The sequence below is a fragment of the Enhydra lutris genome, unplaced genomic scaffold (assembly GCF_002288905.1).
Source record: "Enhydra lutris kenyoni isolate GAN:26980312 unplaced genomic scaffold, ASM228890v2 scaffoldscaffold68, whole genome shotgun sequence".
Classification (NCBI taxonomy): Eukaryota; Metazoa; Chordata; class Mammalia; order Carnivora; family Mustelidae; genus Enhydra; species Enhydra lutris.
In genome coordinates, this window is record NW_019154152.1 from 11,818,376 (window position 1) to 11,846,302 (window position 27,927).

Genomic DNA, 27,927 nt, shown 5'->3' on the forward strand with positions numbered 1-27,927 from the left:
TTAAATAAATATTGGGACTTCATTTAGCAAATCTGTGCCTATGTCTGATCTCTCCTTCATTTATACAGTAGCCTCTCCTCCTTATCCATGGGGAATAGGTTCTGAGACCCCCTATGGATGTTTGAAACGAGAGATAGTAACAAACTCTATAGAATGTTTTTTCCTACACCACATACTTATGCTACAGTTTAATTTATAAACCAGGCCTAGTAAGAGATAAATAACTAATAATAAATTATAACAATTATAACAATATACTGTAAAAAATGTTATGTGAATGTGGGCCTCTCTCTCAGAATATCTTATTGTACTATATTCACCCTTCTTGTGATGATGTGTGATGATAAAATGCCTACATGATGAGATGAAGCGAGGTGAATGACGTAGGTATTATAATGGAGCGTGAAGCCACTACTGACCTTCTGACAAAGTCAGAAGGAGGATCATCTGCTTCCAGATAGTTGCTTCCATGGTTGACCACAGTAATTGAAACCTGGAGAAGTGACATCATCAATGAGAGGGGCACTAATGTATTATTAATAGAATTTCCACCAAATATAACCTTCAGCTGAAAGCAGGATGACACAGGCTCTGTAATACTGACTAGAGGGAAGAAAAGAGGGGGAAGGGATTGCAAAATGCTCCCTTCACATAGGATATGATGTTCCTACATGAGCTGATATCTTTGGACAGCTCTCAACACTTACTATCAGAATGTACTACTCATTGACAGACTGTACTAGGCATATCTCTTTCATTTCCTTCCTTCACACTCAGAAACCCTTCTTTATCTCCTGTTGAAATTCTTCAAGGACTATCTCAACTCACATTTCCTTCATGGGGCAAACATCTTTCCTATTTTTCTATCTGGTACTGAGCTTTTTTGATAGCATTTCACAAAATCATAAAATTTTGGAATAGGAGAGGATCTTAGAATCATTTAACGTAATTTTCTCTCTGAAACCCAAAGAGAAGTGGCTTTCCCCCCAAGGTGTTGATGAGTTAGGAGCAAGCAATTTCAACTTTGGCACAGAGTAGCCCAGTCATACACTGCCGTGTATCACTAAAATCTATAAGATCTATCTGCTCTACCAGCTACGCTCTTTGAAGAGAGAGACCAAGTTTAGTTCATTTCCAACATACCCAGGAAGTAGGCAAGAACTGAGGGGATAAATGCCTGCTCAGCTGAGTTAGTTAGAAAAGGTACTAGTCCAAGGGAAATCACGTGTTTGATTGGTTTCCAACAGTGCCACTGAAGATGCCATAAGAAAGTTTGTATCTGGAATTTGCTATCATCTTAAGTTCTGTACAACAAAATAACCTGAAGCAGATGGGAATTGTGTTATTAAGAGATATTCCATGATGTGGAGCAACTCTGTCGTATTGAAAACAGAGCAAGTTCTTCTAACCCCAAAGTCAAGTGGGTGATGTGTGCCTACTTTCCTTAGCTGGATTACATTAACAGTAAAACAAAAATAAGCTTTCAATAGACTGCTTTTCCTTAAAATGCACACCAATACACAATCTTCTTTAAGTGTGCAAGTGTATTCCCATTAGAAAATCAGAATGTTATGTAAAAAAATTGACAATACTTTCAGGAATGTTCTTAAACTTTAGCCAATTTCTCTAGCAAGGATCCCTTTTATCTGAAGGGCATAAGCACTGAAGAAGCACTATGGATATAGTCAGAAGTTGAGAGAGTAAAGTTTTAGCTTTTAGTTTGCCACTACTCCATCTATTCGTCCATCTGACCTTTCATTTCTTCCTTCAGCAGATATTTACTGAGTACCTACTATGTGCCAGGCACTTTGCTGTGCAGAGCAGTGAATCAGGAAGACATGGAAATTACATTCCAGGGAGGAAGACAGACAAAGAAGACAAATAAAGAAGGCAAGGACAGACTGTAATAAATGCCATAAGGAAATAAACAGGATGAGAGAGAGAGTAATGAGGGGGAGGCAGCAGCGGGAACTACTTTGGCTGACCAGCTAGAAATCATATATCCACTTAATGTAGTAACATGGAAATCACAGAACTTTTCTGGCACTCAGATCTCCAACATGAAAAACTGAGATCGAACTGGATGACATCAGAGTAGAAACAGCCCTGGACTTGAAGCAAGAAAACACCAGCTTGAGCTGTGGCCTTGTTTGTCACACCATCCCTGCCCTGTGTCTCTGATGATGATACAGTGAGCAGAGCGTGAAAGCCCTTGCGAATCAAACAGATTAGACCAGAAGTGTTCCCTTCCCTTCTTTGAGACTGTTTATGACTCTGCATCTTAGTTTTCATTTGTCCTAGAGAAGACCTCTGAGCACTTCAGAAACTCTAGATTAAAATTTTTACTCTGCTACTCCTGGACAAGAAGCATCTCTCTTCATGAATGGGATAAGGAGTTTGGTAAAGTAGTATGGGTAAACCAACAAGAGATAATATGTTCTTGACTGCACGGTTAAAAAAAAAAAAAAAAAAAAGCATGACTTTTTTCCTCCTGCTGTACCAAGTTTAACTCAGTTAGTGATAGGGTAAGGCAAAGACACCAAACTGCTAGCAAGACCATTATTTTTTCTTTTAAATTTTGGCTATTTTCAGGTTTGGTTACACAGTCAGAGAAAGGCATCCTTCAAATGTCACAGCCATCACAGCCAAGAAGAGAAACCCTACCGAGTGTAAAGTTCCGTTGTTTGTCACTGCAGGAAGGCGAGCCCATCGTTCATTTTCCAGTTCTTCCATTACTTGATTCATTGCACTCTTCAGCCATGTGTCCACAGAAACACCGATCTGCTTTAGCAGGTCCAGCCGGGCTTCAGCTTTCAACTTAATTATCTAAGAAAACCAAGAAAATGGTCAGAAATCAAGGCATTTTTTTCCCCTCAAATCAATGTGTGTGTTTTTTTAAAGTTATTTCTGATTTACTAATTAGAATAATCTTGATATTTACTAGCAATGCTACCTTGGGATAAATGTTAATTTTTCATTTGGAGAGAAGGGAGGAAACCCAGAACAGAAATGAGGGTAAATGGCACACCTTCATTTTGACAAGATACATCAACAGAACTTATGTACAGGAAGATAAACCATAATGTCTGCATTCTTTTCCTTTTAATAAGGCTACGCCTCAGACATCCTAAAATCTAGCATGTTCCACAGCCTTCTAACCCATCTCCTAGACTTACAAGTTTTCAAATGATCTCATCATGTCACTCCCCTGTTAAAAACTTCAGTGACTCCTGACTGAACTACTGTGTAAAGATCTGAATTAAATTACGGTGTAGTTGTCAGAAACAGTAAGAGATAGAAAACAAAACGTTCCTAGTCTCCAAATTCAAGGAACTGAAAGACTGCTTGTTCTCTGACTCGTGTTCCAAGCCATAAGCAAGTAACCACAGAACCAGTTTGAACCTGTCTGGATCCAGCAGCTGAGCCTGGAAGCCAAGCAGGGACAGCCTCACACCAGCCACCACCAGTAGTCAGGTTCCCACTCCTGCTTCCCACAGCCCACCCATCTCTAGAAAGCACAGCTGCAAGTGAACCAATCCCAAGTGAACCATATTAGTTCTGTTTCTTCAGAGAGACTGTATTTTTAAGTATCATTCTCTTTTGCTTAGCAAGTAGTAAATTCAGCTTCATTGTTCTGCATAATAGAGAGATGGTCTCTTCCTTCAACATTTGAAGATTCCAGTGAGAAGATTTGGATTGTTTGATAAATTTCAACCTTCACTTCATGGCCTTTCTATGGGACTTTTGGACAAACGAGTGTGCTCACTGAACCCTGCTGGTATGCAATTCTGACCACTCTCTGGATTCTCAGCTGCGGAAGCTGGTATCAAATTGATCTGAGCTCTACAGGCACCGATTTTTAAAAATTGAGATAAAATTGGGGCATCTGGGTGGTTTAGTCGGTTAAGCATCTGACTTTGGATTTCAGTTCTGGTCATGATCTCAGGGTTGTCAGACTGAGCTCCACATTAGGCTTTGCACTCAGTGGGGAGTCTGCTTGGAACTCTCTCCCTCTCCTTCTGCCCCTCCCCCTACTCTCTCTCTCTCTCTAAATACTTTAAAAAATGAGATAAAATTCATGTTACAGGGGTGCCTGGGTGGCTCAGTGGGTTAAAGCCTCTGCCTTCGGCTCAGGTCATGATCCCAGGACCTTGGGATCGAGCCCCGCATAGGGCTCTCTGCTCCGTGGAGAGCCTGCTTCCTCCTCTCTCTCTGCCTGCCTCTCTGCCTACTTGTGATCTCTGTCAAATAAATAAATAAAATCTTAAAAAAAAAATATATGTATATATTTATTCTTCTAATAATTATTTTGGTAATAGCTTTACTGAGCTAAAGCTTACATATACTATAAAATTCACCCATTTACAGTGTACAGTTCAGGGACACCTGGGTGGGTTAGTCGGTTAAGCGTCTGCCTTCGGCTCAGGTCATGATCTAGGGTCCTGGGATCGAGTCCCGCATCGGGCTCCCTGCTCGGCGGGGAGCCTGCTTCTCCCTCTGCCTGCCTCTGTGCCTGCTTGAGCTCTCTCTCTCTTGCTCTCTGGCAAATAAATAAAATCTTAAAAAATAAAATAAAATAAAGTGTACAGTTCAATGACTAAGGGTATATTCACAGATATATGCCACTATCACCACAATCAATTTTAAAACATTTTAATTACCTCCAAAAGAAACCCCATAATCCTTTAACCATTGCTCCCTTATCCCAGTTACTATTCTACTTTCTCTCTCTACAGATTTGCCTATTCTGAACATTTAATATAAATAGAACCATATAATATGTGGCCTTCTGTGTCTGGCTTCTTTCACTCAGCATCGTGTTTTCATGATGTAGCATGTATGGTGTAGCGTGTGTCAGTATTTCATTCCTTTTTATGGCCAAATAACATCCTGATTCTAGCAGAATCAAATTACCAACAACTTTATCTATTTGTCAGCTGATAGACACTTGGGTTATTTCAATTTTTTTGCCTAATATGAATAATGTGTCTTTAAACATTAGTGTACAAGTTTTTGTGTAAACATGCTTTCATTTCTCTGTATATGTGCATATACTTTGGACTGAAATTGGTTGGTCATAAAATCATGCGATGTTTAACCACTTGGGAAAATGCCAGATTGTTTTCCAAAGCAGCTGCCTCATTTGACAATCCCACCAGCAGGGTAAGAGGGTTAGCATTTCTCCACATCCTGAAAGATACTTGTTAATGTCTGCCTTTTTGATCATAGCCATCCTAGTGGGTGTGAAGTATTGATTTTATAGTATTGATTTGTATTTCCTTGATGACTAATGATGTGAAGCATCTTTTCGTGGACTTATTAGTCATCTGTCTATCTTCTCAGAGAAATGTCTATTCATATACTTCGCTCATTTTTAAAATGGGTTGTCTTTTTAATGTTCTTTTTATTTTGTCTTTGTCTTTATTCTAAGAGTTTTTCTGTATTCTAAATAAAAGTCTCTCATCAGATACATGATTTACAGATATTTTTTCCCATCCTGTGGGTTGTCTTTCATTTTTTTAAAGACTTTTTATTTATTTGACACAGAGAGAGAGAGAGTGAGAGAGAGCGTGCGTACAAGGAGGGGGAGCTGCTGAGAGAGAGGAAGAAGCAGGCTCCCCACTGAGCACGGAGCTCAACATGGGGCTCAATCCCAGGACCCCCAGGATCATGACCTGAGCCAAAAGCAGATGCTTAACCGGCTGAGCCTCCCAGGTGCCCCTGTCTTTCACTTTTCTTTTTAAATTTTATCTTTTATTTTTATGTCTACTCGATCTGATTTTTTTTTTTTTTTACTTTTTAAAAAAATTAACATATAATGTAGTCTTTGTTTCAGGGGGATAGGTCTGTGATTCTTCAGTCTTACACAATTCACAGCGCTCACCACAGAACATACTCACCCTTCCCAAAGTCTGTCACCCAGCCACCCTCACTTTCTTGATTGTATCTTTTGAAGAAGAAAGTTTTTAATTTTGAAAAAATCCAATTTATCTATTTTTTTCTTTTGTTGCTTGGGCTTTTGGTTTCATATCTAAGAAATTAATCCAAGGTCACAAACATTTACTCCTATGGTTTCTTGTGAGTGCTTTATAGCTTCTGCTGTTATATTTAGGTGTTTGATCATTTCAAGTTTATTTTTGTATATGGTATGAGGTAGGGGCTCAACTCCATTCTTCTGCAAGTAAATATCCAGTTGTCTTTGCACCATTCTAGTATGCATTTTAACTAATACAGGCAATAAAATGTTCTAGGAAAGAAGAGTGAACCAACAAACTCCTTGAAAATCATAAATCTAAGTCATTTAACTGCAGAAGCAGAGATACACAACAAAAAAGGAGAAAGAGTGAGAGCAAGAGTGAGAGGGAGGGAGAGATATATCAATATATTCTGTTTTTTCAATACCAAGTAATTTCATTTTCATAAGACATATTTTGTCAGTACTTTACCAAACAGCTGATGAGCATGGCATTTGCAAAGTTAGATTTTTAGATTATAGCTCCAGACTAATCATAGCTATCTTTCCTCCAGAGTTCCAACTGTTTATATTTTATCAACTATTTAAAAGAAGAATTTTCCAGGGTTTTCAAATGAATTTTGATGATTTACCAGTTGATTAAAATTTGTAGAGCACAAGTCTCTGTAACTTGATTGCATCCCAGATACTACTTGACCAAATCATTCTAGAATTTGTGAAGAGATAGAGCTTTTTAAAATGATGTTTTAAAAGCCAGTTCTTTTAAAATACAAAATCTTGGTATAATAGGAAATGAATGAAAATAAATAAATGAATAAAATGATAGTCTTTGCCACTCTAAATTACCTTTGGTGTCTTAAAAAAAAAACCACTCCAAACAACTTTTATCACATGTACTAGGAACTATATGATTATTTCATTTAATCCACACAACAATTCTAGGGATGGATATCATAAACTCCATTTTACAGATGAGAAAAGTGATTTAATAAGGTCCTAACAATTTTGGTAAAATGTTACTGCCAATGAATCATGCCTCTTGCTATCCATGTTGTTCCCTCCCACATTGATTCTCGGCTTATTCATGTGATCTTTGATGGGCCATATGCAAATCTGATTCTAGCAGAGATCTGATTAAGTGCAATTAAGACCGATTTCTGGGAATGTGTCTCCACCATGCACGGAAGCCTAGTTTAGCATATTTGAGGATGAAAGACCATTTAGAAAAAAGGCTCAGCACTCTAGCAAAACCCTCTGGATGAATGTAGCTCCTTGAGTAATCTCAGGAAAAACCTGCAAAACAAATGCACAGTCAAAACCCAGAATGGTGAGAGACAGTAAGTCGTTTTTGCCATAAAGCTGGGTGTGTGTGTGTGTGTGTGTGTGTGTGTGTGTGTGTGTGTGTGTGTTTTAAGGCAGCCACAGATTACTGTGTCTAAATAATTTAATTTCCAAATATCTGGAGATTTTTCAGTATCTATTATTGATTTTTAATTTAATTCTGATGGGTCCGAGAACATACTCTGAGTGACAGCAATACTTTTAAACTAACTGACACTGGTTTATGGTCTAGTATCTGGTCTTGCTGAACGTTCTGTGTGTACTTTAAAAGAATAAGTACTCTATCCTTATGGGGTGTTCTATACATGCCAATTAGGTAAAGTTGGTTGACAGGGTTGTTCAAGTCTTCATCCTTGCTGATTTTCTAGCCCCTCGTTCTAATTACTAAAAGGAATGTTGACATCTCTGACTACCATTGTAGATATTCTATTTCTTCTTTCAGTTCTGTCAGTTTTTTGCTTCAGTATTTAGTTGCTCCATTATTAGCTACAACACATTCAGAATTGTTGTGCCTTCTTGATGGAAAAGATCATGACGACCTTACTTTTAATCATTATAAATTATCCCTTTTAATATTTCTTGTCCTGTAGTCTATGTTGTCTGATATTATAGCCACACCAATATTTTAATGGTTAATGTTACTCCCTGTGGTGAGCAACAGCTAAAATTTTGGCTCAGTTATTTTGCCTTCCAACTACTATTTCCTGTCAAGCTTCTGGGAGTTTCTGCTCCACAAATGTATCCAGGTTTGGCTGAGGATTTGCAAGTTATTTACATATATGCAAACTTGAGAGCTCCCCAACATTCATCCTCAAGCCAATAAGACCAAGGCTCTGACTTGAATTCTAGTCATGCAGCCCCTTGTCGCAAAGAGCTGCTTACTGTACATATCTCCAAGTACAGTCCCATTCTTTTAAAGGACTTTCTAGTTTTTACATGGCTTAGATCTTCCAGTTTGATTAAGTATTTTTGCCCCAGGTTAATGACTGTTATCTAAAGGAAGATTAGTCTAATATGAGCTAGTTTCTTATTACCAGAAGCAGGAATCTTGTGGAGACAGTCTACATTCAAAACAAACTTCAAAGAAATCTTAAATTTTGCTCAAGTTTACCATTAATAATATTTCCATTGCAATTCTGAAACTTCAGTATATTGCAGGATAAAACAAAATATTGTTACAAAATTTCGACCATAAGCAAAAAAAGACAAATATAAAATCAAAGAAATTCAACAAAATCCTCCTAATTTTAAATTTTAATTGGAAATAACAACATGAACTCATGATTAAAAAAAAATAATAATAATAAATTTCTAGCTCCGAAAACAAAGAAAGGGCCAAGACATAAATGACACTCATTACAATAGGCACCTTCACATCCTAGACCTGGGTGTATAACCTCAATCCTCTATTAATAGAAATCAGAGCTCCGTGGAGAATCAGACTTAATTCTAAGTCTGATCAGGGAGAATACAAGCTGAGTCTATGATAGCAAGCCTGTGTGAGAAAGCAGCAAACTGTTCAAAGACTAATGGGAATAACAATAAAAGGACACGGAAGCCTAAATGGACTCTCACTGGCTGAATTTAGACACTATGGGGCTTCAAAGAGGCCATCTATAATGGAAAATAGATGAAATTAATAAAAATCTATAATAAATTGAGAATATATAAGGTGGGACTGACCCTATGAGGAGAAGTAAAGGATAATGACGTGAGGAAAAAATATCTACCACAGAGCTGTGAACTGAAAAATTCCCAGGGCTGAAAGATATTACAGTTCTATCCAGCCAGACTGAGAAATCTTATTGTGTACTTAATGGCATAACAAGAAACTACAGAAAGGAAATGCACTGGCAATAGGGCTACATTTGCCCTACTGGAAAGGCTATTCTAAACCAACCCAAACAAAACTTAAAAATCAAACTCCAAAGGATTAAACTGATCTGGAGCTGACATGGCTGTCAGAACAAAACTCAATAGCCTTTAAAAAAGAAAGGAGAATTCAGATTCAATAACCAAACACAATTTCTACTAGGTATTTGAAAAGCAGAAAAACATGAGCCATAACTAAAGGGAAAAAATTAATCAATAAGAAAGAGATAAAGAAATAACAGATATGATGGAAAGAGCAGACAAGGACTTAAAGTCATTATTATAAATACACTTAAGGATTTAAAGGAAAACATGAAGGTAAACAGGCATGAACTGGGAATATAAAGAGAATATAAAGAACCAAACAGAATTTATAGAGCTGAAACTGTAATATCTGAAATAAACATTGACAGGATGGCCTTAGCAGTAGATTACATACTACAGAAGAAAGGATCAGTGTGGCCTTGAGTATATACTAGCTCATCAAACTGAGCTTAAGACAAAAAGTAAGGCTGGATGAAAATGTGAAGGGTGATCTTTGCATGTGATGTGTAGGATGATATCAAGTAATCTAATGTTCATGTAGTTGAAGCTGAACTAACCTATATGATAGAAAGCTGGTTGGTTGTTGCCTGATCACAAGAGAACTTTGGGGGGATGACAGAAATATTTGACACCTTGACTGTGGTGGTGAATATTAAGGGAGATGCATTTGTCCAAGCTCACCAAACCCTTCACTTGAAATGGTTTCATTTTATTGTTTGTATATTATACCTTGATATAGCTGATATATCATAGTGAGTAAAGTAAGAGTGAAAAATACCCATTTGCCACTACTGGAGATGACTAGTACTTGCTAGCTGCAAGTACAAAAAAAGGAACTTTAACAGCTAGAAGGCCTGGTAGCACCACCTAATTAGGTGACTACTACTAGCATCATTAATAGAGTTGATTAACTTGATAAAAACAGCCGTGTGATGAAAAACAGCATCATCTATGAAGTATTCTTGCCTAAAGCACTCATTCAAATCAGGCCTTGAGATTTTTATTTTATTTTTTAAAACATTTTATTTATTTATTTGAGAGAGAGACAGTGAGAGAGAGTATGAACAAGGAGAAGGGCAGAGGGAGAAGCGGACTCCCTGTGGAGCTGGGAGCCCGATGTGGAACTCGATCCTGAGACTCCAGGATCATGACCTGAGTTGAAAGCAGTCGCCCAACCAACTGAGCCACCCAGGTGCCCCATGGCCTTGAGATTTTTTAAAAATCTTATTATTTTATGTTAGTCACCACACAGTACATCATCAGTTTTTGATGTAGTGTTCCATGACTCATTGTTTGCATAGAGCACCTAGTCAGGCCTCTAGCTTTAACTTCTATTATATAGAACAGAAACAAACATACAAAGCCAATATTGCAAAATATCAATGGTTGAATTTAGCATATGAGAAATATGTATTTACTCTTCATCTTTTATATGTTGTTGAAAATTTTCACATTAAAAATGAAAGAAAGTGATTAGTCAAAAGGTCTGCTGACATGTTATGTTACATGAGCACAGTGAAAACCTGCAATAACAGGCCCAGAGGTGACGTAAATCTGGATATAACACGACTGGAAATTCTGTTTTTATAGCAGGCTCATCCTTAGCATTTTCTTAATCTTGAGGTGGATGAGGCTTCACATTTTATGCAACTGAAATTTTTAGGTTTCTCCTATCGCATGCTGGCAAGGGTATTAATTATCATTTTTTGAGTCACCAAGGTACAAGGATGACATAATTCTGAATTCCCAACAGAACCTTATAGGATGACAATTTAAGAGAAAATGTTATCTACGAAAATGTGTTTATATAGATAATAAGCGATATTTCTTGGTTTTGTTAATTCACTTTGTTAATGTACTTTGACTTTCAAATGTACATTCAATTCAGATTTTAAAAATATAGTTAATATCTTGGGACGCCTGGGTGGCTCAGTCGGTTAAGCCACTGCCTTCAGCTCCGGTCATGTTCTGAGGGTCCTGGGATCGAGTCCTGCATTGGGCTCCTTGCTCAGCGGGGAGCCTGCTTCTCTCTCTGCCTCTGCCTGCAGCTCTGCCTGCTTGTGCTCTCTCTCTCTCTCACTCTTTCTCTCTCTGACGAATAAATAAATAATAAATAAATAAAAATATAGTTAATATCTTTTTTTTAAGATTTTATTTATTTATTTGCCAGAGATCACAAGTAGGCAGAGAAGCAGGCAGAGAGAGAGGAGGAAGCAGGCTCCCCGCGGAGCAGAGAGCCCGATGCGGGGCTCGATCCCAGGATCCTGGGATCATGACCTGAGCTGAAGAAAGAGGCTTAACCCACTGAGCCACCCAGGTGCCCCAATATAGTTAATATCTTCAAGAAAGAATCATATTGTCTATAGTTCCTTCAGGAGGCCTCACCCCAAATGTGAGTTACTAAAAATTTCTGGGTATCTTTGACTTCTTACATTAAATTTCTCCTCTTTGTGTCTCCTCACTGTCAAAAAAAAAGAGAGAACTGCCCTCAACCCAAATAAAAGGAAAAATCTAAACATGCAAAAAAGAATTGTGTTCTGGAACAACATAAGTCATGTACAGCTTCCAAAAAGATGGTATTTAAAATTCTTGGTCTCTTGGCAAGCTACGTTTAAAATAGGAATGCTAAGTCAGATGAAGAATGTGTGTGTCTGCATGACAAAAGGCATTTCAAAAAATTCAAATACCTAAATACCAGGTTAAGAAGACTGTTACTAAAGTTTAACTTAAGCAGCTATTACTTTGTTTCAATTCTTGAATTTGTCAGCAGCTGCAAACAGTACCACATCTAACATAAAGATCTTTGTAACTATCATAGAGATCATAACAATAGAACAATATTGTGTTTATCACTGTGTGTACAGTATACTCATCGGTATCTAGCACATGGCAGGTATTCATTAAGTATCTGTTAAGCTAATCAATTAGCAAATTTGTGACACATTAACCAGCCAATAATTAATTAATCACTACATAAAACCTATTCTTTGGAAAAGCGCAGACCATTTATATTTTGATTTCTTATGTTTGGAGAAAGTTTATTACTGAGTGCCATGAAGGCTTTTATTCTAATTGGCAACACTGAATGGAAACACAATATAGAAAAGACTGGATAACGTAGATGAGCCAACAAGGAAGAGTAACAGTCATGTTGGTAGGAATTATAAACCAAACATGAAGGATATAATGGAATTTTAACCAGCTTTTCCCCTTTTGATTAGGTATTTATAATAAAGTAAATAACTACTAAATGGAAAGAGAAAATCCAATGCAAGTGATATACAGGCAAAGGGAAGAAAGGAGTCTACACAAACTAATGTCAATTCTTCTGAAGGTTCTTGTGGTCAAGTCTATCCAAAAACCTCATTATGACTGTCTGGTAAGTACTACTCCAATACTACACTCACATATTTGCCATCTAATTTTAGCTGGGTTATTCTTTATATCTGATATGTGAAAATCAAATGAGACATCATTTTAAGATCATTGTAGGATTAACTATATTTCATAGATATTTAAAGCTGAGATAATAGATCCAGCATCATGGTTTTTAGCATATTCCGTATTTTTGGTAAGAAAATTATCTCTGAGAATGCAGACTCAAATACTGGTATTAGGAAAAATGAGACAATCTGTTGTGGGAATCTCACTTCATATTTTTAGCTTTTAAAGCTAACAAACACAGGGCTGTTCAGCACACTCATGGAAATAACAGGTCATTGAGCCTAAATGCAGACTTGTGTGACCAATACCTACTACTGCTACTCCTGGGGGTGTGGTGGAGGGACGGTACCAGACAGTAACACCATGGAGGGAGTTTGGAAATAGAAAATACAAGACAGGGGTGCCTGGGTGGTTCAGTGGGTTAAAGCCTCTGCCTTCGGCTCAGGTCATGGTCCCAGGGTCCTGGGATCGAGCCCTGCATCGGGCTCTCTGCTCCGCAGGGAGCCTGCTTCCTCCTCTCTCTCTCTCTGCCTGCCTCTCTGCCTACTTGTGATCTCTGTCAAATAAATAAATAAAATCTTTAAAAAAAAAAAAAGAAAATACAAGACAGAACACACCCTTCAGAAAACTTTTGAGACTTGTCCTGTTCCACCAGGGCTCTGAAACTGGCTTCACTCAGAGTATGGAGAAACAAACAGCAGGAGAAACTCATACACAGGCCAGTGTCTCTCAGACCAGGCAAAGGCCTGCCAGCAGTACTTGGCCGGTACCCTAGGGTAGTGGCTTAGCCTGACCCTGAGTTCAGAGTAGAAAATGGCTATTTATTGTACACCCTGCCCTCTTCACTGTAGAGGCAGTGGATCATGTGTCAGGGACAAAGGCAAGTTGGGTTTACTGGGGTTTCTCTATACCGGGCAGATGGCAAGCCTTCCTGGTTCAGATCACTTCCGTGGGGTTGTGCCAAAAACATGCTCACATTCCCTCTGTTTGCCTAAGCTGCCTCTCCCCTCACCCTCCCCTTCCCCCTCAACCAACCACTGAAACACTTCCTCAAAACCTCTAGAGTCCTGAGGGGATATATGAAAATCACTAGTTTAGATTAACCCTCAACCAATCTCTTGTAGAGAGACCCTGGCAGTATCTTGTACACTTACAGTGCCACACTGTGTCCCAGGGGAACTTCTTCTCTCATTGGGCAAATGACTCTTAGAGAGTATTTCCCAATGCCAGGCTCAAATCTTCCTCCTTCTTCTTTTGGTTCAAGTTACGCCTCTTGACATTACATGGCATAAATCTTGTGCTATCCCTGTTTCTCTAATTAAATACTGCTCATCTGTCAACACCCATCTCAAATTCTACCTCTTCTGTGTTACCTGCCCTGACAACTTCTCCCACAGTGGTCTCTGTGTCCTCTGGGTTCCTTAAGTATTAAGTATACTTGTGTGGACCACGCCTCGGCATTTATGTTTTACAGTCTCAGCTATCTTTGGCACTCTTTATGCCTTCCTAACAGGAAAATATTCTCCTTGAGGTCTGGATAGTCTGTCTTTCTAAGATGTCTACTTTCTAACATCCCTTCAACATGTTGCACTGGGTAGATAACTATACACAAGTGTGCACAGGTCATCCATGAACTGGTCCTAACCACAATAATTTTTGCTTACTTCCTACCATTATTTCTTCAAAAAACCTCCACTGTAAACAAATCCAACTGCCAAATTGTATCCTATGTATTCCGCCTTTGCAAATAATATCTTTCTTTCCATCTCAACCTCTCTGCCACCAGGTCAGGGAATATTACTCTAGGGTACATGAACTTCTGGACACTGTACACAAAAATGTGTTTTTTTTTGTTTTTTTTTGTGGTAGAGAAGGTTTCACACTTTCATACACAATCCTCAAAAGAGTTCCATGACCCCTCACCAAAAGATGAAAATCTATTGTTAGGTTTTTTTTGCCTTAAGCAGACACTTAACCAAGTCTCTCCTTTTAAAAGATCAGATTTTGCCCCTGAACCAGTGAACCTCCCATTATTGGGAAGGACTTTTCAAGGCTCTGAATATCTATATATCAATTTTATGCCATTAATTTGACTGATTTATTACGTTCCTTGTGAAAACTTTAAAATTAGTATCTTTATCGTGGTATAATTCTTCTGCTAATTTTTCTTGGGTACAAACTCTCCAGATAACAGGTTCAGTGTCCTTTTGTTACACGTACTGCCTTGCAGGAAGCAGGTATCAAAAATAAAACTCCAGACGCAGATAAAGATGCTGAGTCATCTTCAATTTAAGTAGTGGATAGCAGCTGAATTCTACAGGTATATACCACAGCTGTGATATTGTTGGAGCTGGGGAAATGCCCCAGTGAGCTGCCACCTCACCTCTGCTTTACGAATATTTTCTCTGGCTTCATCTATTTTCTGTTCCAGCTCTGCTCGGCTTTGTTCTGACACTGCAACTCCATGACATTCCAGATCATCTAAAACCTATTAAAGAAAACAGGAAAATAATGACTGTTTTTTCTTTTTGTCTTTTTTTGCTTAAGTGATTACAGTATTCAGGTAACTTAACAGGCTTCAGTGACAAGTGGTCACAATTCCTCTTTTAACGTTTAATTTTTTTCACTTATTTGTTAATTTAAAAAAAACTTCTCAATATAATTATACAAAGTTGCAAAAGTAGTACAGAAAGTCCCCCCACCCCTTCACCCAAGGCAACAATTTATAGAACAATACTACAATATAAAAACGAGGAAACTGACATTGGCACAATCTACAAACCTTACTTGGATTGCATGTTTTGATATGCACACCTTCAATTTCTAAAAATTAAATGAATATAGGGCTGCCTGGGTGGCCCCATTGGGCTCAGGTCCTGCTCCAGCATCCTGGGATCCAACCCGCATTGGGACTCCCTGTTCAGTGGGGAGCCTGCTTCTCCCTCTCCTTCTGCCCCTCCCCTGTTCCTGCTCTCTCTAATACATAAAATCTTTTAAAAAAACTATATGCATACAAAGTACTGTTGTAAAACAATTAAAAAAAATGGCAGAAAGTCTCATATTTGTACATCCCACTATATGCCCCCCACCCCAGATAATTACTGTCCCATCAATTTACATGTATTTTTCTGAACTATTTCTTATGTATCTGATCCTAGAACTATTTATATGTAAAATATAACTTAGATATAGTAGTTATGGAATTTAAGATAGGGAGATTAGTAGTTCAATCTAATCATTATGACCCCTTATAAGCAGAGAACTTCCTCTGGCTGGAATCAGATGAGAGACCAGCCAAAAAGGAAGTCAGGGAGTTGATTCCAAGCACGGGAAGGATTCAGTGCATCATTGCTGGCTCTGAAATGTAGAAGCCCATGTGCAAGGATCAGAGAGAGTAGCCTCCAGGAGCTAAGGGGAGCTCCCAGATGACAGGAAAGATATAAGGACCTAGGTCCTATAGTTATTAGGAACTAGATTCACACAACAACCTGAATGAACTTATAAGTGGGTTCTACCCTAGAGGCCGGCCTAGCTAGCTAAAACAACGTGATTTTGGCCTTGTTAGAGCCTGAGCAGTAAAATCAGCCAAGCCCATCCAGATGTCTGACCTACAGAACTATGAGATAAAATATTTGCACTGTTTTAAGCTACTAAATTCATGGTAATTTGTTATGGCACATATAGAAAATGGACACAACTATCAAATACAATGTTTCCTCTAGGTTTCAGGAAGATATCCTTGTTAGGATGAAAAATTCTTTATCTTGCTGGCTATGACTTTTGTTTTATTTTTTAATCACTAAGAGATAATTTTATCATTTGATTTTTTGGTAATTATAAAAATAATCATAGAATTTTTCATCTTTATTTGGTAAATGCAGTTTATTATGCTGATAAATTTTCTAGTGTTGAATCGTCATGGCACTCTAATTAGTCATGTGCTTAAAATATAACTAGATTCATTTTTATTAAATTTAGCATTTTTATAAGTTTGTTACATCTTTGTTAGAAATCAATAGACTATGTATGTGTGTGCCTACTTCTAGACACTCTTTTTTGTTCCATTTATCTGTAAGTCCATTCTTACACCAATACTACATCTTGATTTCTGTAGTTTTATGTCTTGAAATGAGGTAGAGTAATCCTTCCATTTTTTTTAAAGGTTTTACTTATTTGAGAGAGAGAAAGCACAACCGGAGAGGGAGGAGAGAGGGACAAGCAAACTCCCTGCTGGACAGGAAGCCAGGTCCCTGAGATCATGAACTGAGCTGAAGGCAGACACATAACTAACTGAGCTACCCAGGTGCCCCAGCCCTACAGACTTTTTTTTTTAAGATTTACTTTATTATTTTGAGAGAGAGTATGTGCAAGCACATGCACATGGGGGGTGGTGTGCAAAGGGTGAGAGAGAGAGAATCCCAAGAAGACTCCATGCTCAGCACAGAGCCCAACGCTTAACTAAGCCATCCAGGCATCCCAGCCCTCCAATTTTATTCTTATTTTTCAAAATTGCTTTAGCTATTTTAGATCATTTGCATTTCCATGTATGTTTTAGAGACATTTTGTCAATTTCTTGTGTTTGTTTGTTTGTTTGTTTTAAAGATTTTATTGGTTTGTCAGTGAGAGAGCAAGGACAGTGGGTCAGGCAAATGGAGAAGCAGGCTTCCCAATGAGCAGGGAAGAGGGAGAAGGAGGCTTCCCGCTGAGCAAGGAACTCTATGTGGGACTCGATCCCAGAGCCCTGGGATCATGATCTGAACTGAAGGCAGCTGCTTGACCAAATGAGCCACCCAGGTGTCCCAATTTGTCAATTTCTGTAAAAACTCCTGCTGGATGTTTGACTTGGATCGCACTGAATGGATTAGTTTGGAGATAACAGGTATTTAAAAAACAAATTAAAAAAGAGATAAACCAAAAAACAGACTCTAAATATAGAGAACTTGAGGGAAAGTAGGTGGGAGATGGGTGAAATAGGCTGTGGGGATGAAGAGTACACTTAATCATGATAAGCAATAAGTAATGTATAGAGTTGCTAAGTCGCTGTGTTGTACACCTGAAACTAATACAACATTGTATGTTAACTATACTGGAATTAAAATTAAAAACAACAACAACAACAAAAAACCCTTCAGTTCTCCATGTTAAAAAAATAAAAATAAAATAAAAACATTGAAACTTCTGTTCCATTGGTCTATGTCAGTCATGACAATACTACAATGTTTTGAATAATATAGGTTTGTAATAAGTTTTAAAGTCAAGATGTATGAGTCTTTCAACTTTGTTCTTTTTCAAGACTGTTTGGCTAGCCAGGGTTCCTTGAGATTCCATATGAATTTTGGGATGGGTTTTTCTATTTCTGCAAAAAATACTGTTGGGATTTTGACAGGAATTGCGCTGAATTTGTAGATCATTTTGGGTGGTATGGTCTTTTTTTTTTTTTTTTTGGGTATTGTCATCTTAATATTATCTTCCATTCCATAAACACACAATGTCTTTCCATTTATTTTTATCTTATTTAATTCCTTTCATCAGTGTCTTATAGTTTTTAGTGTATAAGTCATTTGCCTCCTTGGTTAAGTTTATTCCTAAGTATTTTATTCTCTTTGATGGTATTGTAAATGAAATTGTTTTCTTAATTTCTTTTTTGGATTGTACATTCTTAGTGTATAAAATGCAACTGATTAGGGAGCCTGGGTGGCTCAGTTGATTAAGTGTCTGCCTTTGGCTCAATCATGATCCCAGGACCCCATGATTGAGCCCCCCATTGGGCTCCCTGCTCAATGGGGAGTCTGCTCCTCCCTGTTCCTGTGCTCTTTCTTGCTATTTCTGTCGCTCTCTCTCTCCCTCAAATAAATAATCTTTTTAAAAAATGCAACTAATTTTGGGCGCCTGGGTGGCTCAGTTGGTTAAGCGACTGCCGTCGGCTCAGGTCATGATCCTGGAGTCCTGGGATCGAGTCCCGCATTGGGCTCCCTGCTTGTCAGGGAGTCTGCTTCTCGCTCTGACCCTCCCCCTTCTCATACTCTCTCTCTCAAATAAATAAATAAAATCTTAAAAAAAAAAAAGCAACTAATTTTTGTGCATTAGTTTTATATTCTGCAACTAGGCTGAATTTGCTTACTAGCTCTAATAGGGGTGTGTGTGTGTGTGTGTGTGTGTGCGTGTAACATCATTTCATTTGCGAACAGAGATAATTTCACTACTTTCTTTTCAATTTGGATGCTTTTTAATTCTTTTTCTTGCCTAATTGCTGTGGCTAGAACTTCTAGTATTATAATGAATATAAGTGGCAAAAGGGGGCATCCTTGCCTTGTTTCAGTTTGGACAGTTTCTATTGCTATATATACTTTTAAGCTCCTTGTATTTTTTTTTTGTGCCATCCAATCTATTGAATTTTTCATTTCAAATACTGTATTTTCAGCTCTCAAAGTTTCATTTGGTTCTTCTATACATTTTCCTTTTGTGTCTTTGATATGTTCATGTTTGTTTCCTTTCAAATCCTTGATTTTTTTACTGTTCTAAAGTCCTTACTTGCTAATTCCATCATCTTTGACATTTATGGGTCTGCTTCAGTTGATTTTCTTCCTTTGGTCATGGGTTATATTCTCTTGCTCCTTTTAATGTTTAGCAAATTTGACATTGTGAATACTATGCTTTTTTTTTTTTGAGGGGGGGGGAAGGGCCAAGGGGCAGGGAGAGAGAAAAGAGAAAAAGAGATCTTAAGTGGGCTCCATGCCCAGCACACAGCCCAATGTGGGGCTTGATCTCACAACCCTGAGATCATGACCTGAGCCAAAATCAAGAGTGGGACATTTGGGAATACCTGGGTGGCTCAGTCAGTTAATCATCTGCCTTCACGTCAGCTCAGGTCATAATCCCAGGGTCCTGGGATTGAGTTCGGCATCAGGCTCCTTGCTCAGTGGGGAGTCTGCTTCTCCCTCTGCCTGTCGCTTGTGCACTTGGGATTGTGCTCTCTCTCTCTCTCTGATAAATAAATAAATAAAATCTTAAAGAAAAAGTGGGATGCTTAACCAACTGAGTCCCTAGGTGCCCCATGAATACTATGTTACTGAATACTGGATTTTATTTCCTTCCTGTGAAGAGTAGATTTTTAAAATTTTTCCTGGCAGGCAAATAAGTTACTTGTGGATTAGTTTGACCTTTTTGAAGCCTGTTTTAAAGCTCTGTTAGGTTAGTTCTAAAGTAGCCCCACTGTAAGACAAGTTAGCCCTGGAACCACTGTATGATCTTTTTGTAGTCTCCTGAATGCCCCAGGTGATCCATGGGACGTCTCAACCTTTGGTAATCACAACTTGAATGTATCCTAGACCTATGTGACCTCTGGGAATCCTTCAGGTTATCTCTGTCAGTCCCTACCCCGTATTGTGGAACTTCATCATATGCACGTGTGGTTTAGTATTCACCAACAGAATGAAGCGGGGACCTATGTCGATTTTTGGATTCTTTCTCTGCATCTCCATATTGTCTGGTACTTTGCCCTGAAATTCATGCCACTTCAGCCACTCTGAACTCTGATATCTGTCATCTCAACTCTGAGTCTGTGGTGCCCTGCTTAAGTTCTCCCTTCCCGCCCTGCAATATAGAAAGTGCCTTTAGGCAGAAAACCCAAGAGGTCATATGGCTACTAATTTCATTGGTTTTTTTTTTTTTTTAAAGTGGGATCCCATGGTAATTTATTATGGTGCTTTATCATGGCCAAAAGCAGAACTGGTTTCAGTATTAAAAAACCCCTTGGGCGCCTGGGTGGCTCAGTGGGTTAAGCCTCTGCCTTTGGCTCAGGTCATGATCTCAGGGTCCTGGGATTGAGTCCCATGTCAGGCTCTCTCTCTGCTCAGCAGGGAGCCTGATTCCCCCCACTCTCTCTGCCTGCCTCTCTGCCTACTTGTGATCTCTCTCTGTCAAATAAATAAATAAAATCTTAAATAAATGAATAAAATAAAAAACCCCTTTATTTTGTTGCTTAAATTATACCTTACTAGATTAAAGCTTATCATAGCTCATGTTATTAAGAAATGGAAAAGTTGTTGAAATCTGCCTGTATTTATCTCCTAGTGGAAAGATACAATATGCCTTGACAACAAGGTGAAAAAGCAGACATATTTTTAATATTTGAACATTTATTTTCAAATATAATAGAGCATTTATTTTTATTTTTTTAAAAGATTTTATTTATTTATTTGACAGACAGAGATCACATGTAGGCAGAGAGGCAGGCAGAGAGAGAGGGGGAAGCAGACTCCCCGCTGAGCAAAGAGCCCTACTCGGGGCTCGATTCCAGGACCCTGAGATCATGACCCAAGCCGAAGGCAGAGACTTAACCCACTGAGCCACCCAGGCGCCCCTATAGTAGAGCATTTTAATGAAAAAAGTCTCTTATGTGTTTAACATTTTGAAGTATAAAGCTGCAGTAATTCATCTAATTACTATTTATTGGCTATATGGTAGACAGAGAACTTGTCTCTCTAGTTCACAAATTCTTTGAGATAAACTGTGTTAGAGAAACTGCACTCAAGAAGCCTCATCTCTCTATGAATCTCATTTACATGACCAGATTCTGAAATTTATACTGTAGTCTGACACCAGGTTTGGGAGGATTTGGGGTAAAGAGGGGAGTTTTATTTTGCATGCAAGAGGGATGTAAACTGTTATAACCAGAAGGTAGACTGGAAGACTGTGGGTTTTTTTTTTTTTTTTTAAAGATTTTATTTATTTGACAGAGATCACAAGCAGGTAGAGAGGCAGGCAGAGAGAGATGAGAAAGCAGGCTCCCTGCCGAGCAGAGAGCCCGATGTGGGGCTTGATCCCAGGACCCTGGGATCAGGACCTGAGCTGAAGGCAGAGGCTCAATCCACTGAGCCACCCAGGCTCCCCAAGACTGTGTTTTTGAAAAAAAAAAAAAATTACTACAGTATTTCCCATTCCACATATTCTTCTAGAACCTTGCTATTTCCCTACCAAGAAGTGGAGCTTATGTTCTCTCTCCCTGAACCTCAACACGAGGCCTTTGTGACTGCCAGTTAACAAAAAAATGACACAGTAATAACATGTTATTTCTGAGACTAGACCAGAAAAGATAACATAGCTCCTACTTGGCTCATTCTTGGGACTCAAACCTTTGGGGCCCTGTGCCACCATGTAACAGCTAAGCTGAAGCCACTGTGCTGGAGAGACCACAGAGAGACCAAGATGCATGAAGAGCTCCAGCTGTTCTAGTTGCCAGCTGTCAAGTCCTCCTGTTCCAAGCACCAGATATTTCAGTGGGGAGGCCTGTGAGGTGACTTGAGCACCAGTCACTATCTGACTGTAACTGCATGGGAGACTCCCAAGTGATAAGTGGCAAGCTAAGTCCATCCAATCTCCAGAGTGCTAAGAGACAATTAAAAATGCTCTTTTTTGTGGCATTAAGTTTGAGGTGTTTTGTTTTGCAGCATTAGATTAGTGGAACATTGAACTCAGGATCCCTGTGAGACAGTAAAAAGAAGTCAAAGCAGGCAAGAGAATATATGTATACACAGAAGAAAGGTCTAATGTTGGAGATAATAATTTATGATTTGTGGTAAGTGAAACCATGGCATTGGTTGAGAGTGCCTAAATGAGAATAAAGAATAAGAAAGCCTAATATAGAACTCTAAGGAATTTAAATATTTAAATATGAAGTGGAGAAAAAACCCATCAAAGAATATAAGAATGGCTAGAGAGGCAGAAGGAAAACCAGGACAATGTTAATTCATGGGTAACTAGAGAAGAGGGTGTTTCAACACAAAGGGAGTTGTCGATTATGATGAAACTGCCAACAGGTTTTGAGAAATAAAAGTGTCCATTTTGGTTCACCTCCCCTTCCAATTTCCCTCAACTCCCTTCTCCTCTCCATCTCCCTATGTCCTCCATGTTATTTGTTATGCTCCACAAATAAGTGAAACCATATGATGCTTGACTCTCTCTGCTTGACTTATTTCACTCAGCATAATCTCTTCCAGTCCCGTCCATGTTGAGAAAAAAGTTAGGTATTCATCCTTTCTGATGGAGGTATAATACTCCACAGTGTATACAGACCACATCTTCCTTATCCATTCATCCGTTGAAGGGCATCTTGGTTCTTTCCACAGTTTGGCGACCGTGGCCATTGCTGCTATAAACATTGGGGTATAGATGGGCCTTCTTTTCACTACATCTGTATCTTTGGGGTAATTACCCAGTAGTGCAATTGCAGGTTCATAGGGAAGCTCTATTTTTAATTTCTTTTTTTTAAAATTTTTTAAATTTTATTTTTTTCTTATTCTATTTTTTTAAATTTTTAAATTTATTTACAGCGTAACAGTATTCATTGTTTTTGCACCACACCCAGTGCTCCATGCAATCCGTGCCCTCTCCAATACCCACCACCTGGTTCCCCCAACCTCCCATCCCCCACCCCTTCAAAACCCTCAGATTGTTTTTCAGAGTCCATAGTCTCTCATGGTTCACCTCCCCTTCCAATTTCCCTCAACTCCCTTCTTCTCTCTAACTCCCCATGTCCTCCATGCTATTTGTTATGCTCCACAAATAAGTGAAACCATATGATAATTGACTCTCTCTGCTTGACTTATTTCACTCAGCATAATCTCTTCCAGTCCCGTCCGTGTTGCTACAAAAGTTGGGGAGTTGAGAGAAATTGGAAGGGGAGGTGAACCATGAGAGACTATGGACTCTGAAAAACAATCTGAGGATTTTGAAGGGGCGGAGGGTGGGAGGTTAGGGGAGCCAGGTGGTGGGTATTAAGGAGGGCACGTATTGCATGGAACACTGGGTGTGGTGCAGAAACAATGAATTCTGTTATGCTGAAAAGAAATTAAAAAAAAAAAAATAAGCCAAAGGGTAGTGACCTGACAGAGCCATGAAGGGAGCAAAATTAAGGGCCAGCAATGAAAAAAGTATATGATAGGAAAAAAAAGAAAAAGCAATTAGTGCAATTCAGTGCTCTTTATCATGGGCCTATGTAAAATCTTAAAGGAACTTAATATCTGCAGTAAGAAGGCAACAAGGGAAGTGTGAGCTCAAACCTTTGGAGGAAAGGGCGTCTGAAGATGAGAATCTGAAGTGTACACAGACAAAGGGATATATATATTCATGTGCTAACGGGTCTCAAGAACACTTAAAGATGTGTACCCGAAATAAACAGGATAACTGGAAAAAATGAAAATGTATTTTTTATTAGCAAAGCCCATTTATAAAGCTAAGATTACATCATGCAGATTGTTCTCCCATATCTCAGCATCCTGAAAGATGCCTGCCTCAGCTTATTTCTAATAATTAAAATAAATGAATGACCAGAAAAAAAAAAAGTGTCCATTTTGGATTTAGCAACATAGACCACTGGTGATTTTGGCAAGTGAAGTCTGTATGAAGTGTGAGGGAAGGGAAAGTAGGAAAAGTCCAAATATTATGGGCTAAAAAATAAGTGTGAGGTTAGGAAACCTAGACATGAATAATTCTTTTAATAAGCTGGATGTGAAGGTAAAGAAAAAGTTATAAATAAATGGAAATTATAAAAAGTTTACTATACCTTGTGCTTAGAGTTTAGCCTTGAATATACATTTTTTTGGTGTTTAATTTTAGTTTTTAAATTTTTAATTTAATTTTATTTAGCTCTTTTTGTTAAGTAAACTCTGTGCTCAACATGGATCTTGATCTCACGATCCTGTGATTGAGGGTTGCATGCTCTACCGACTGAGCCAGCCAGGTGCCCCTTAAAGATATACTTTCATGGACTCTACAGTTAAGTCTTCAAAAATTTTATCTCGGTCATTAAAAGCTTAATTCAACACAGGCATGTCTCTGAAAGACGGTAATATACTATCACTAGCTTTTCTTAGAAAATTTTATGGCAAAATAAATTACTATGTTGCTGCTTGAAACGCTTAAGGAATTTCCAAGCTAAGTAGATAGCTGAGAGCATACTGCTGAGTGGCTGAAATTACAGAAAAAACATAAAGATATTTTTCACATTAATAAAACTCAACTCCTTAAATTGGTTTGACATTAGCTAAGTGTCACCTAAGACTCTATTATACTTACCCGCTGTTGGTGAACAATGTTTTTGTGCTCACGTGCCACACGTGTGGCCCATTTTCGAGCCTCCTTGTTTAGACTGTGCTCCTCTGTGGTCCCAGTTTCCGATTCTAATTGTCGGCTCTACAACATAAGAGAGAACAGAGACCGAACATCATTATGCCTATTGAAATCACTACTGTTTGGAGGTGGACCAGAGAGCCTTCACTTAATCAGCACTCAAAACAAGCCCTGCTCCACTACTGTGGGAAGCAATGTCTCATATCAGAACATTAGCAGGATGGTATGAAACCATAAATGAACACTGGATTTTTCAGTTTGCACTGTTTAATATTGGAGCTTCACCTCTAATACTGCGGACTGATCCATTTTGGATGTGAAAAAAGCTAGCTAAACAAAGAAAAAAAAAAGTATTTATGCCAACTTACCATGACACTAAAATGGTTACATAGGTAAAATGGAAACAACTCAATTGTTTTAATGGGATTTAAAAAAAGAATCAATGGATAAAAGTGAAGAGAACAAAACAATACAATAACACAACCTCTTTGTCTACAAAAATACTGGGCTTATTTTTTTTTAAAGATTTTATTTATTTATTTGACAGAGAGAGAGAGATCACAAGTAGGCAGAGAGGCAGGCAGAGAGAGAGGGGGAAGTAGGCTCCCTGCTGAGCTGAGAGCCCAATGTGGGGCTCAATCCCAGGAACCCGAGATCATGACCTGAGCCGAAGGCAGAGGCTTTAACCCACTCAGCCACCCACGCACCCAAGATACTAGGTTTAAATTATTAAATTAGTTTCAGGTCCATCACCAATTCATTAAAAACCCTCAAACTAGGTTTTGCCCTTCCTCTGGACTTTAATATCATACGAGAGGGGTGCTTCATTAAATGATCAATAAGGGTTTCTTCTAGCCCTAAAATACTGCTATTCTGTTTCACAAAGGACAAACTGCAAAATTTAAATTAGCAGTATTAATAGTTAGCCCCTACTATACAAAGTATCGTGAAAAGTGCTTCACATAACTTTTATAACAACTTCATGAGGTGATTCATATAGCCATCTTATAGAAAAGGAAACTGAGGCTCAGATGTTAAAATGTCTAGTGTCTACCAGATATTACATGTTACAACTCTGATTTATACAAGTCTGATTTCAGAATTAGAGCTCTTAACCACTAAACTATTTTAATTTTTTCTAAACTCTTAAGAACCCATGGAAAAAAACATCAAATAATTGGGAAAACAATCTCTTAAATATGAATTAATCCAAGAGGATTTTAATACAAAAAATAAGCAAAATTTTACAGTGGGAAGATCTTGGAAAACTGACTTTTGCAAGGCCACACAGCTCAAAATTGGAAGAGTAAGTAGAATTTGGCTGTATTAAAAACTTATTATTTCTGCTGGGGGGATTATAAGCAAGGTTCAGAAACTTTTACTCTATGCAGACATTTCAACTAAAGCTAGATTATACAATGATAAATGCACTGAAACAGAGCAAAAGAATCAAAATAAAAATCTAACCAATTTCACAACTGATTCATTCTTTGGGCTATTAGAAATCTGGGACCCATCTTTATTATTGTATTTTGCTTTGTAAAATACAATATTTTGTAGGATCTAGGCATTTACATTTTAATCCATTCTCAGAAGTCAAGGTTTATAATGTTAAAAGGTGGATGCAAATTGCAAATGCAATCTACATTAACCAGAGGAATCTAATGTATAAATGGAATGCAAGAAATGTGTATTCTGAAGAGCCCAGGCATAGGTTTTTAAGTCAGACAGACTTAGTGTTCATTCTATGTCCTTTATTATCTTTATGATATTGGACATGTTTTTAATCTGAGTCTTAAGTCACATTTGAAAATTGGTGAAAATGCCAATCTCATAGGGGTTGTTAAGATAAAAGTAGCTCATATTATAAACATTCTCTTACACTAACTATATAATTAAATATCCAATAAGTGGTAATTGCTAATGCTAAACACCCAGTTGAAAATAACTTGAAACAAAATATTGTTAATATTAGTAAAAAATTTCACATAATTCCTAGGTTCTTGCTAGCCCAAAGAATGAATTAGAAACAAGACTGAAGGTATATTGAAAGATCAAGGCAGATCTCAAACAGAATGAACTTATACAGAACAGAATTGAGGAGAAAGAAGACAACTGATAGAGAAATTATATTTTTATCACTGAGCAACATTTTAGGAATAGGTAAGTGTGTTAAATGTGTACTGGCTACAGACAGGTCACAGCCCTAGTTGCTCACACATCATCTCTACCTTTTCACTGAGTATTTCCTGTGCTTAAGAGCTGGGGAAGTATAGATAGGGCCTTTTCCCCTTTCTCTTTGGGTTTATTATTCCTCAGATGGGAGTGTCCAAAGATTAGGACAGACAACAAATGCCACTGACTGGGAGATGTGATTCTGTGATTCAAATTCAAATTAATTTTTTTTCGTGAATTCTAAAATCAAGCCATGGAAAGAAATGTGGAAGCTACCTATAACTCAGGGTTTAGACAAATGAAAATTTCATACAAGGCAAACACAACCCAGATGTTAAACAACACACAGAGAAATGTTCTAATGCCACCTCTACCATCCAAGATTGTTGTAAATCAAGATCTAGTGTAGACCAGATGGTGGTGTTAGCGGTGGCTGATTCTACCAAAGGAACTGCTAGTGACTGCTTCTTTTTGAAATGCTAGCTAATTTGATCCCTAGTTCAAACTCTTAACATTTTTCCTTTACTTCTTAAAAATGCATTTGAAACATAAGAGAATAATAACATATATAAGCTATTAAGCACAACATTTTAAAGCACATTGCTATCTGCCTAAAGCAAAATATGAGAATTTAAAAATTATGTATCAAAAAGCACTATACCCTAGCTCTGAAAAAGTTCACTTATTGAACTTGATTATTTTTAAAAGAGACATATGTAATAATACCACAATTCTCAGAAAAATGGTGGCACAAAAATAATTCAAATAAATTAAAAACTGAAGAGAAATGATATAAGTACTTTCCTAGCAGCCTTCTTTTTTTTTTAAATTTGACATAGAGAGAGATTACAAGCAGGCAGAGCATCGGGCAGAGATAGAGGGGGAAGTAGGCTCCCCACTGAGCAGAGAACCCGATGCGGGGCTTGATCCTAGGATCCTGAGATCAT

General features: G+C 38.1%; 1 protein-coding gene across 1 annotated transcript in view; it reads right to left on the reverse strand.

Moving 5' to 3' along the window:
- LOC111159602 (FCH and double SH3 domains 2) overlaps positions 1-27,927 on the reverse strand; it is a 284,659-nt gene that overhangs the window by 22,156 nt on the left and 234,576 nt on the right. Inside the window, exons 11-13 of the mRNA XM_022522140.1 lie at positions 24,752-24,868; positions 15,060-15,164; positions 2,665-2,826 (exon numbers count right to left, since the gene is read on the reverse strand). Of these exons, the coding sequence (XP_022377848.1) occupies positions 2,665-2,826; positions 15,060-15,164; positions 24,752-24,868 (384 nt within the window). The remainder of the gene's footprint in view (positions 1-2,664; positions 2,827-15,059; positions 15,165-24,751; positions 24,869-27,927) is intronic.